The 13,137-nt window shown below is 46.8% G+C and overlaps 1 protein-coding gene across 2 annotated transcripts in view; it reads right to left on the minus strand.

Annotated features, from left to right (window-relative positions):
• LOC138583813 (transcription factor HIVEP3) overlaps positions 1-13,137 on the minus strand; it is a 42,817-nt gene that overhangs the window by 5,346 nt on the left and 24,334 nt on the right. Inside the window, exons 1-5 of one of the 2 annotated variants that reach the window (XM_069655817.1) lie at positions 12,916-12,952; positions 4,927-7,259; positions 4,430-4,713; positions 2,172-4,226; positions 1,738-1,880 (exon numbers count right to left, since the gene is read on the minus strand). In XM_069655817.1, coding sequence (XP_069511918.1) covers positions 1,738-1,880; positions 2,172-4,226; positions 4,430-4,713; positions 4,927-6,913 — 4,469 coding nt within the window. In that variant the 5' untranslated portion in view covers positions 6,914-7,259; positions 12,916-12,952. Of the gene's footprint in view, positions 1-1,737; positions 1,881-2,171; positions 4,227-4,429; positions 4,714-4,926; positions 7,260-12,915; positions 12,953-13,137 lie in introns of those variants that run through there. The other variant, XM_069655816.1, reaches the window with a different exon arrangement.

Raw genomic sequence — 13,137 nt, forward strand, 5'->3', positions numbered from 1 at the left:
TTTTTTCGCAAGCTGGCTACTGTTTACTGGCATGTTTTTCTTGCCACTGCTAAAAATATCCGTCCACATCTCAGGAAAAACAACGCAGAAGTTTCACTTCACACATCGAGCGTTAGATCAGCAGCCCGTCTCTCGGTAAACTCCACCGACATTCTGGCCCAGCTTGTACGGAAGCTTATAACCACCAACTCTGATCACAGGAAGTCCTTTTCATCAGTAAAAGTGTTATAAAGAATCTGCAATGCTAACCACTTACACCCTGGAAATCAATCTACATGTTTTAATAGAATTCATAAGGCTATAGCTCAGCTTGTGCTCTATAAGAGGGATTAAAGCTGATGTCCAATGACTTTGCCGGCCCCAAAAAGGAACCGTTACACTTGCTTGATTGCTAAAGCGTGTGATATTAGGAAAAAGCCTAAATCAATTATCTGTTTCTTTAGCTGTGTGATATACCAATAATCTCAAGACCCCTTCAGCTCTCTTTCCTAAAGGGACCTCAGGAATGGATGAAATCATACTAGTAAGCTGCACAACGCATCTTCTTAAGAAAACGCTGTATGTTCTCCAGAATAAAACGAGTGGCACACAAAAGGGAGATATGGATAATGAGCACCAACAGAGTCAGAGTACAAAACATTCTGCTACGTTCTAGAGAGAGTAGCTGTGCTTATTTGCATGCATGGAGGAAATACAACGGGACATCAAGGATGCAGGTACACACAGAGAGAGAAAGAGAGAGAGAGAGAGAGAGGACACAGAGGAGTTTGGGAGGGACTGAAGAGAGGATAAAACACAGGTAACCAAAGCAGGAAGAGCTGCCAGAGGGGCACAGGCAACGTGAACATAAGGGCGGTACACTGAAGACAGACGCTGACAGAAAACAGAGCTGTTTATGGATGAAAATGCACTTCCTGGATGTGTGTAATGTGCATTATTGACTGTTAAGCAGACAAGTCATTCACACTCAATCTGTGTGTGTCCCGTTAATACAAAATGCGGGCCTTAATGTGCAAGTGTTGACGCACACAGATTATATAGGAACATTTTACCTCCATCCACTCGAACATCTTTGCCTTCTTCCACCTTTCATTAGTGTCCTTTTTATTCGTATCTATTTCTAACATGTATTCAGTGAACAGATCTGCACAGAATCAGCTGCTGGGGAAACTTTTAAGGGCTAAACACAGCAAATACAATAAAATAAGTGGATTTGCGAGTGCAGTGAAGTGTTTAGATAAACACAGGTTTAAAGACGAACATATTCACACACTGCAAACAACCATGACAATCATGACTATGATACAGATTGCTTGCAGATTGCTTCATACTGTTCCTCTGTAGCTTATGTAACCATAAAAACAGGTATTAATTAGTTTCACAAAGTGAAGTTGGAGACAACCTTTCCCCTTCACACACACAAACACACAAACACACACACTGCTACCTCTCTAAATTAACACTTCTAAAACACGGCAATCATGCCAGCAGTAAGAGGGGGAGAAAAAGCCTGGCTGCAGGTACAAATGAAGTCCCTGCGGGTTCCACTGCCTCCCATCTGTTACTGTAATTCTCTGTGTACTTTTGTCAGCTCTCCATGGTTGCTGTTTTTCTGTCAGCAGTTGTTGGTTTGTGACAGAAGTACGGATTACTCAAGGAATGAGGCACTGCTATTATTCACACATATTTCAAATGAAAAGATCTGCGATTTAAAAATGTCACTCTTTTAGTTCTTACCCGCCTTCAAAGATGCGAACACGAGGAGCCTCACTCTGTTTGGAGGTGGAGGGTCCTTCTTCTGTCATTTCTTTATTCTCCTCCTTTTCATGCTGATGCTGATCCTTTACTTTGGTGAGGGTGCTGGCTGGGGTGGCTTGTACCTACACTCAAGACACACATAGAAAAATTCAAAACAACTTAAATTAAAATATCCAACATTTCATTGTTAAAAGAGTACTCCACCAAACATAGCATAGCACCCGTATTACACTGACAGACTAATGTTTTTATTCCATGCTTCAGCCCTAGTTCAGCAGTACTCCCCATGACCTGTAAACCGACTTTCATGTGTTAAATGGTGGAGTACCCCTTTAAGCACATAAATGTAAGTATTGAAAAAAAATAGTGTGATTGTAATATAATCAGAAAGTGTATATTGTGGTTATGTTTACCTCTGACATACGTGGGGTGCTGCTACTGGCAGGGGCCAAAAGGCCTTTGGCTGATGTTGGGGCTGTGGCCATGGTGTACGTCTCTGAGCTGTGCTTCTGTTTGGAGCACAGCAGAGACAACGTCAACTTGGTGCTGAGGCCTGGCAAGTTTGGGTTGTGAGCACTGACGCTCCAGGTAGAATAAACTGAAGTGCAAGGGTCCGTCAGGGCAGATGGGTTGGGTTTGACATAGTTCAGGTAGCACCAGTTGACTGAGGTGGAGGTGTCCAGGCTGGGGTATGATGGGGTGCTTGGTCTTTCAACCCCTTCTTTCCCAACTGGTACCTCCTCCTTTGTTTGACTTGTCTTCACATATGTCTCCTTCTCCTCATCCTCCTTTTTCTCCTCCCTATAATGTTTCCTTGGTACTTGCTCCTGTTGCCCCTCCACTTTAACAGCTGTCAGCTCCGCCCTCTGGGCCAGTTTCTTCTCTCCCTCTTCTGGACTACTCAAAGTGTCTGAACTTTCGTCTTCCAGTCTGACCTTCGGTTCTACACCCTTCTCTTCCTGCTCCTCCTCTCCTACCTTATGTTGTTCCTTCTCCCCTTCCTCTTTCACCCTCTTCTGATGACGCTGGGCCTCTGTGCTAAGCTCCAGGCTGGCTGCAGGAGATAGCATGCGCTTACTTCCTCCAGCCCCCAAGGGACCATATCCCTCACCAGATCCTGAGGCCAGCTCTGTGGAAAGAGACAGGGGAAGAAGGCTCTTGATGTCTGGGGAGGGGACTTTCAAGTAGGACCTTTGGAGCTTGTTCCGCTCTACCTGGCCCATGATGACCATAGCTGTGCAAGAAATTGGCCCCTGCGAGCAGGTGGAGGCCAGGATCTGGGACAGGGTGGTGTACATGGCACTGGCATAGGTAGGTATATTGGTCTGGAGTCGCACTGGCACAACGAGGGACACTAATGGTGTGAGCTGTGCCAGGCATGTGGCAATTACCGGCCTTGGGTGGTGGTAGGAGATTCTTACAAGGGCTTGATGCGGAAGGGCAGATGACATAGCAGAGATAGAGGATCTGCTCTCTGTAGAGGGAAGGTGAGGAACATGTGTTGTAAGTCTTGAAGGAAAAGGAAAATAGAGGGCCTGGTTAGCTCTAGTCCTAGAAGAGAACTGAAGAGGAACAAGAGCAGGAAGCTGGTGGAAGGGTATGCCCAACTGTTCTGCCATGTGAATCTGTGCTGGGTGTATCTGTATAGGTGGTGGTCCTGACGGTGAATGTAAGAATGCTCTGTGGACGATTTGGGTGGAAAGTACATCGGAGATGGCTGTGGTGACAGGGAGTAGCTGAGATAGTGGTCCTGGGGGAAACACTTGCTGGCCTCTGGGAAGCAAAGGGAGCACATCCTGAGAGGGCCGGAAGATTTGTTGGGGCAACAGCTGCAAGGCTTTTCCTGCAGCTTCTGGGCTGAAGCAGGCACTTGCCTCAGTTGAGTAATGAGGAGGATAGATGGCGCGTGAAGGCCCGGGCTTTGGACTTTCTGCCCTGGACAACTGACTCATGCTGGCCCCCTCCTCCTGCTCAGGTTCCCCTAAGGTGGCATGCTTCACGAGGAGACATTTTCTTCTTTCTTTCCAGGAGGAAGCAGACTGCTGAGGAGACAGGGACCCATAGTCAAATGACTTACTTCTAGTCTCTGAGATCTGCTCTGTTTGTTGGGGGCTGGTTGGGGTTTGTTCTGAGGCCGAGCGCCTCATCTCCTTTTGGCTTTGGTGGTGTTGGTGGGAAGCTGATGGCACCATCAACATCTGGGAGCTTTGGCTACTGGAGGCCCAGATCCCAGACTCTGATCTCGCTGTGTCCTCAAAAGAAGCAGAATGGCTTGACGTGTGGGAGATGTTGCTCTCTTGACTGGGGCTGCGAGGCAGAGACACAGACTCAAAGCTAGACTCCCCAGAGGACTGGGCTGCTTCTGCCAGGCGGAGTCTCTTCTTCTTTGGTGGCAGCTTCTCTGCAGGGAGCTTGGCCAGAGTCTCACTACGCTGAGGCCACTGGAACTCCTCCACTCTCTCTGCCTCCTAGGAGAGATAAATAGTTAACTAATTGTCTTGAGAAGTTGATGTTCAAACCCATACATTTAAGAATATCCAACATTTATTATATATTAAAAATGCACATATTTATGGATTTTGTTGTTGAGGGAAGAAGTATGACACAGAAGTAAGGCAGTCAAATTGTATAAAACGAATAAACTCAAATGTTACTTTAAATAATCACAAACCTTGGATGAGGATGCTGTCACTGGCGGTGACACAGATGGCATGTCAGCATCAGGCTCCACAGTAACAAGGATCTCTGGCACTTGAATGTTGGGCTGGCGTATGAGACGAGATGTAGAGGGTGATGGTTTTGGCTCGGGTTGATGCCTTTGCTGACTCTCTTTGAGGTCTGGTTCTTGACTTTCAATGGATACGCTCTCCTGCTTTTCAAACGAGCTTGTGTGTTGGATCACAGACACACCCTTCCTATCCTGCTGTTGTTTTGGATCAGTCTGTAAAGAAACACCTAGAAATAGACAAACAACACATTATAAACCATCATATTCTCTTGGTATACTGCTTTTGAATTATGTAATTTATCTTTCTGCATTTCATTCCCTCATCTGTAGTGTAGTGTAATTTCTCAGGGTAGTTCTTCCTATGATAGAAAAATCTTACTCCTCACACTGCATAATGTTGTCATTTTTGTTTTGGCAATGAGAGGGATACATAAACAAACCTGAGAGAACCTGGCTGTGCTCTGGTCTGCTTGGCACCGGAGCAAGGCCTGCAGAGCTGCCTGACATGGCTACAGATCCGGGGCTGGGAGGATCCTCTTCCAGACTTTCCTCTTTCCTCCTCTTCCTCACAGCCATGGCCAGTGCTCGGAACTTATAGTGCATCATCATTTGGGGTCGATCCTCCCTGCATGTTTTACTAACATCCATGCTCTTATGTTCAACTTTTTTCTGCCCAGGGCATAGGCGTCTGTGGGCCTCGTAGCCTTCACTGTGTTGGAAGTGGCCCCCACATGCTTCACATGCAAACAGGCTTGGACTTCTTTGCTGTTGTTGTTGCTGCGGCTGTCTGGCTTGTTCAGTATGTCTGGCTGAGGAGGAAGAGGTGGAACCGACCTCCTCCAACATTAGCTCAGCTCCCAATGGGACTTCTATGGCAGGCTGGCGCCGCAGCATACGCTGGGCATGGCCAACCCTCATCTCTGCTACCACCGCCTGCTGCTCGTCAAATGACTGGCAGAGACGGTAACCTCTGGGGGACATGGTGCCAGAGGTGGAAGGCTCTCCTTGGCTGGTAGGTGATGGCATTGAGTGGCTTCTAAGCAAAGGAACTGCTGACAGCTCCTGGGTTCCTAGTGGATCTGCCTCAGGATTATGGAGATGCCTCAAACCACTGGGGCCAGGGGCTTCTCCTTTGGGATCGAATATGTAGGGATCTTTAGGGGTGGTAAATTTGGGTGACTCCATGCTGCTCTTCCTGGACAGAGAGGAGCGTCTGGGCTTTACACTATCAATCTCACTGGTGTCTACTACTGCTTCATTGATAGTGATGAGCTTGGTAATGTGTTCTATGACTTGAGTTTTGGGTACAGCGAAGGGAATGGTCTTGTCCTCCGTCCCTGAGGATGATGAAAGTGAAGAATGAGGGTGCTGCTGATGGGGACTGCGCTGCTGCCCTCCCAGTCTTCCATATTTCCCAAGAATAATTTCTGCGTAGGTTTTGGCACTGGCACTGGGAGGGCTAACTTGGCACAGGTCAGTGCTGCCGGATCCAGAAAAGTAGCCGGACTCTGTGCTGCCCTTACTGCCAGGGCCTAGAGAAGAAGATGAGGTCGAAAGGGAAGAAGGAGGGTCATCCGGAGAGGCCATCGGGCCACGTTTCCTTTCACTAAGCCTCAGTGCCAGCCTCTGCTTGACAGCCTGGGAATCCTCGGGTCTCTGGCCCTCCTCTAAGCCACCCAGCGGCTCCTTACTTCCTTTCTTCTGATGGCCCAACATTTCCTTAGAGGAAGATTTCTTGTGTTGGCCTGTCTCCTCTTCAGACTCAGTGCTTTCTCCCTCTGTGTGTTCCTCAGGGTCCTCTCCAACACCACTACCTTCTGGTCCACTCAAACTGGGCTCATCACGACTAGACGCTAGGCCTGCTTTAATGCGATGGGCATGGGACTTTCGGTGCTTGTATAGGTTGCTCTTGGTCTTGAAAGAAAAGCCACATGGGGCACAAGGGTAGGGTCTTTCTCCTGTATGGGAGCGAATGTGTTTCTGAAGTACGCTTGGCTTGGCACATGGACGGCCACAATAAGTGCACACATATTTCCCTGGTTTTTGGGGTTTCTTCTCTCCTTTTCTGGGTGAGCTAACCACTTCTGGGCTCTCTTGGCTGGACTGAGATGGGACCCCATGCTCACCCCGGCTGGAAGTAGAGGGGAGGGAAGAGGTCGATGAGGAAGGTGGAGAGCAGAAGCTGCCTCCTGAGGTACCTGGGGAGTCTGCTACTGCTTGCTGCTGCTGTAATCGAAGCAGAAGGTCAGTGCGTTTGGGTTGCCGGTTTTGCAGGCGGCCCAAGGCTCTGTGTACAGGACGAGGATTAGGAGGCTGCTGGGGCTGCAGAGGTGGACAAGATCCTTCTGAGGATTCAGCTGTGGCATGCTGCTGCTCTTGCCTTCCAGAGCGCTCCCCATCAGCCGGACGGCTAGGCTCAGCCTCCATAGAGTGGGGAGGAGGCCTCAAAGTCACACAAGGAAGGGCTCTCTGAGCCTCATTGGGCTAACCGCATAGCAGCAGAGAGGTCAGAGGCAGGGGTACATGAACGGACTGAGTTGTAAAACACAAAGGTCGGCCTTTTTTAGTGTGGGCCAAAAGTTATTCCGGAGAACCAAATGAGGCATCATTAAAAGGTGCCCTGGAGCTGCATGGATGCAGGTAAACATGGATCATCTCTCTGTACAAAGCAGCTCTGCTTGTGTCCAGCCTCAGCCATTCTAAAAGTCCCCCCAAGGTATTGTCTGCATCCTCTTTGTTTGTTGTATGTAAGCCGTTCAGCATCTGAATGGGTCTGAAGACACAAAGAAAGAGACAGGGAATTACTGAGTTACAAAAACGGAAACATATTGACGCATTTATTAGATTCCTTAAAAGGGGGTTGTCAAAAAGTGCTTTAAAAATGAAAAACAAAGACGGCATAGAGAAAGATCCTGCTCTGCCTCGTGAAAATGACTCTGTCTTTCTGATGTCCCAAGGGTCTCAAAATGCCATGCAGTTTGACAAAGAGTTATCATTGTAGAGCAGACAGCCAAAATCATTAGTGTCTTATCATGAAACCCCCCATTAGATATTGCCCCCACATATCATACTATGACTAATAGGGTTATTTCCGGAAATAGTGTTGAGTGGGGTCAGTGTTATAATGAGAACATTTAAAAGGTAATTGCTTCAGCAACCTGTTATTGCTGTCATCAGTCCTGGCTTCAACATTTAGCTAGCAGATGGTGTGCGGTGATTGAGAAGACCTACTGCATTGTATGTGATATATTATGAAACATTATAGTTCTGTTATGTTAAGTGGTGCTGGATAAATACTTGTGAAACTCCTTAAATTTAAGATTTGACTTCTACTCAAAAATAGTTTGTGATTCCTGTCCGACCCATGACTTGCTGACGCTGCAGAAGTCAGAGCAGCATCGGGCCAGCCAGGCAACATCCACAGCACAGGCCACAACAGAGGAGACCACAGTGTCAGGGCAAGGAGTCAAAACAAATGTTGGACATACAGTCTCTATTTATCGGATCTGGCACTAAAGCTTAAGGGGGTAAATGGAGGGGTACAGTTTGATAGTTGATAAAGAGACTTGACAGCAGCTGGGTATTATCCTTAGCCCCTTGCCCTCACTGGGGGCTACTCAGCCACCAGGGTGCAGTGTTTAAGAGACGCTAAGACTTGTTGCTTGTTATGAAGCCTGTTGTGAAAGTTTTTTTTTAAAGATAGATCTATTGCAATACTTCCCACTCACACACTACTAGAGAGCTGTGCTTGAGAGGAGCCAAGTACAGATGATCATGGAGCATTCAGGGTACGATGAAATCTCCTCTTTTATCAAGATGTATGTTCTGTAATATTCCCCACTTACTACAAAGCCTGCACTCCGTCTCAACCCTGGGATGGGGTTCTTGTCTCGAAGCCAATCAAAACACATTCTGGGAATAGATGGGGCCAATCATAACATTTTCAGAGAGCAGCCATACCCAACCGCTGACAGTCCCCACGCAGGCTCATCCAGAGAATCAATCATTGCGGGAGATATTGAGAGAACTCCCACCCCTCCCGGCTCAGAGAGGGAGGATGTTCACTTTACAGCTATATATCTCTGTGACGGAGAGTTTGCACCGCCTCTGACAGCCAAGAGCATTAAAGATGAGAGGATATTAAGAGCTTCTAATGCCTCACATGTATACAGAGGAAGTGTAGACCCCGACTGAAAGGAGGTGAGAGTGGAGTTGTTCCAATACCGATACCAGATCTGCGTTGGCCTCCGATACAAACAAGTGTGGAGAGTTACTTTGCTCCGCCTCTGACAGCCAAGAGCATTAAAGATGAAAGGATATTAAGAGCTTCTATGCCTCCGATACTGTTAAACAACAACAGTGTGGTGCTAGCAAAGAGTGTAATTATGTCATTCTAGCACATGTCAGCGATCCAAAACTGCACCGGTATCGGTTTCAGCCATTACTCAACTCTAGGTATCGGGAAGGATAACATGGTATCGGATCGTCTACAGGAGAGAAAATGTGTGGTTACATTACAGATATGCATTTAAAGTCGGAGTAAGAAAGTGCAAAATGAAGGGAAAAGAGGTGGGGAAGAGAAAAGACTGAATCAGTGATCCAGTGGCTGAATAAACAGGCCCAGCAGAACACTGCAGCTTTAGGTGCCAGTGGTGGCAAGGCAGCACTGACAGGTTTTTTTTTTAATGAGCCACACTTTTGCTCCCACCATGTGTCTAAAAAAAAACCCCACTCTGCACAGTCAGCCTTCATTAGAGCCAGTTTACAGTGAAAGAAAAAAAAGAGAAGAAGAGAATCAGTCTTCCTCTTGGAAACAACTTGACAGATCCTCTGCTCCATCTCCACGTTCCCCCACATCTGCTGAGGGCTGATCATCTGTTTAGTGTGTGTTTCTCCAAGCAGACCAACGCTTTGATTACAGCTGAATTTCACCATCAACACCCAGCAATTAGGCAGCGTAACAAAGCAAATCAACACCATTAAAACTCACTTCTCTGGAAGACTTTTGTATGTGTTGCCAGCCATCGCTTCTTCCACCTTGTTTATCCAGAGAAACACTCTTACATGTAGAAGCCCAGAGGGAGAGAAGCCTCAAAACAAGTTACCCTTACAGCTGAATGTTGTTCCATACGTACTTTAGCTTTAGGAGAGAGTTTAAAAATAGATTACAATAGAAACATATGAGAGCAGAGGGGGGCAACCAAGTGTGCAAAAAGTGGTTGGGTCTGAATGCGAAGAAGAGGGATGATGCTGTGAATAGAAAACAGGAACGAGCAGGAGGGAAAGCACAAAGAGAAAGACAAATTGTCTTCCCCGACCCCGCTGAATTAATGTCTCTCTTCATGTAGTTGGTTATCAGAGTGTAAGTTTAATGATCTTTGGCAGAGCAGTTGATGCAGCCCTTAAACAGGGCGATTAGACGGTTTTAAGGTTGGGGAGAGCATTGCCTACATTATTCATGGCCGTCTAGACTGCCAGCTCTGAGCGGGGAAACACACAGTCAGAGCTCTGCCAGGAAGATGAGGGAGAGGAATGCAAGAGTGTAGCCTACAATAAGCCGAAACACACACACACACACACACACACACACACACACACACACACACACACACACACACACACACACACACACACACACACACACACACACACACACACCCTAAAGCGCACATACAGTGTACAGTACTACTCTCCCCAGCGTAAAAACCCACTAGAAAGCATCAGCCCTAAATCTACTCTGACACATCTGACCAGCTAACAGCCGCAGCGCCCTGAGGTGACCCTTCCTCATTCCAGTCAGCCGGTCCTCCTGCTGTGTGACGAGGGGGTTTTCCTCTCTCATCCTTCTCATTCCACAGCGATGACTTGTTAGCAGCTACACCTTTTACACTCAATGCTCTATGGGCTCATGCACCATACAAAAAAATATTACAATGATAAGACCACTTGTAAAGCAAACAAACAGGATATGTAAATTAGTCTGCCCTCGCTGCTGAGGTTGGGGAAAGGGTTTTTCTCTGTGCGCTATTTTTAGACGGAGGTTCAAACAGGAAGTCACCAATGCAGCTGTTTTACTTTCTTCTGACTGGAGGTGTCAGCTCACAACCCTAAAGCTAATATTAGCATCAATTTGCAAATGAAGTGTTAACAGATGAGCATCTTACCCCCAAAGCGGTGTACCATCCCCCGTCCATCTTAGCTCATTCAACAATAATTCACAAAAAGGACGTTTGCCGTGATTCGTTGCATGAACTAGTTTCTGTCTGCGCCTAAAATGTGATTAATGACGGGTCCACAGAGAATGAGAGACGGCTGTGTGCAGATGTGTGTGTGTGTGTGTACATGCAAAGGGGCTTTGTCAGCAGAAACAGACACTGATGCAGGTACCCGAGGGGAGCCCTGACACACAGAAGAGCCTGAACTCCACATCCTTACACACACTCACTTGCTGTCACACACACACACACACACATGGTCTCCTTCAATCATCTCCGCTGAGTCTATTTACTCCAGCAGTTACACTTCTAATACACTAAATCCAATAAAGCAAACATTTAGCTCGGCTCCTGCTCGATAAGCAGCGCAGCAGCTTTGCAGCAGATTTACAGTAAAAACTTCATTATCATGCGCGGGAGAGTGCAGCCGGCAGAGTTTGTGTTCATTTCCTCGTCAATACCCCGACGTGTTCATGCAGCCAGTAATGACGGATGAAAATACGGGCTAAACATTAAATTACCTCGTGCCCTGGGAACACATAAACCCTCTAAAGTGCTTTTTAAAAAATCTGCTGTCATACCCCTCCCAAAACACACAAACACACACACACACATCTCTCTCCCTCTCCCCGTTCGCTGTTACTGGCGGTAGCCTGGTGCAGGTTCCCATGGAAACCAGCCTACTCTGAGCAACGGCAGATGGAGAGGGAGCTGGAGGTCTAAATTTATCTCCCAGCATCCTTTCTGACTGCATACGCACACTGGCAGCAGGAAGTGAGGAGGGACAATGTTTGGCCTCTGCATGCATTGACAAGCTGGCGTGACCTTTGACATCTAACCCGCTTTGATTGACAACAAATACATGCAGGGTTTTCTTTAAAGTTTGAACCGGCAAACCTAATAATCTCAATGTAGCAATGCAACATTCAGTACAGTACGCTCTGCAGGATTCCTTAAACACAAGGTACATGGAAAGTTAAATCACAGCCACGGCCAACAAAAACAGAGCTGTCAATCAAACTTCATCCCCAGAATCCTGGAGAGTAGCACCGACCAATCGAAAACCACAGGAAGAAACACTTTGGTCTGACTGGAAAAGAAACCAAAAAGACACAACCAGATGCCAGACAGAGCATAAAACCTCAGAGGCCGACACTCGCGCTCACTCAGGATATCACTCCTGTCAGTGAAAGCTTGCGCGCTAAGGAGGACGCCGTCTGAGAAAACACCACATACCAGAGCTCTCACTCACCCTCTCAGCTCGGCGAGGGACGCGTCGGGATCGCTGCACCTCTGAGGCGAGAGGGTGTAGAGAGGGATTTCACAGCGCTTTGATAAGGCTGTGAAAGAGCGTTCACTTTGATTAAACACGAGCCGCTAGACTGCAGGTCAATAAATCAAACACGAGTGGGATAGAGGAGACGTGTAACGCACGCCTCAGACGATCGCAAGGACAATTTGATCCTTCGGTGACATCATCAACTTTATAAACAAACTCACCACAACTTTGAGTAAACTGCAGGTTGTGTCGTTGTCTATAATTTTATCAGCTCTCGGGACTTTCACAGATTGAATTGATATTTTGTAATCACTTAATTTGTCAATTTATAAAGTCTAAATTTTCAGTGACATGGCTTTACCTCTGCTTGGAGAGGAGCTTGATTTGGAGAGTACAACAACTCCACAAAATGTCCATAAATTCAGGAAAAAAAAGGGACAAAACTCACGCAAGAAGTCAGAAGGAATCTTCTACCTTAATTGAGACGCTTTCGAACTCTACAAACATTTAAATCCTTGTGTCATTATGTCCAGAAGATTCAGAGACACCCTTTGAAATGCTAGAAAACTTCAGGTTTTTGTCCTTAAACCAGTCCAAACAAGTCTTTTACATTCCCATAAGAAATAAGAATAAATCTAATAACTTACAAAATACTCACTAAGTGCAAAAGTGCTAAATTATAAAGTATAAAATAAGAAAAACTGCAATTATAAAGCTCAAACACTCAAAGTCCATGCAATTGGAGGAGCACTGACTACAACTCACTTGCCACAGCTGACAAGTAAAATAATAAAAGGAGGGAAAGACTGAGGAGAGAGAGGCAGACAGAGATGGATTTAAAGGAGAAAGGAAGACTATGAAAGAAAGAGAGAGTAAGTGGAGGAGGGCAGAGAGAGAGAGAGAGAGAAAGCGAGAACAGGCTGAGTTTGGATTACCTGACAGAGCAGTCTGGTCTTCCCCCTCAGAGACGCTTCACAGGCACTGTGAGACAAGCAGGGAGAGCCAGAGAGAGTGAGAGCGGATATGACTGTTTGAGTGGGTGTGTTGGTGAGAGAGAGAGAGAGGGAGAGAGAGGGAGAGAGGCTGGGGGTGAGGCAAAAAAAGAGGGATGGAGAGAGAGGGAGACACTAAATGAATGTTTCCACTGTATGAGTGTT

The sequence above is a fragment of the Semicossyphus pulcher genome, unplaced genomic scaffold (assembly GCF_022749685.1).
Source record: "Semicossyphus pulcher isolate SPU_LCO1_2020_fin unplaced genomic scaffold, fSemPul1.0.p SCAF_9, whole genome shotgun sequence".
NCBI classification, from domain to species: Eukaryota; Metazoa; Chordata; class Actinopteri; order Labriformes; family Labridae; genus Semicossyphus; species Semicossyphus pulcher.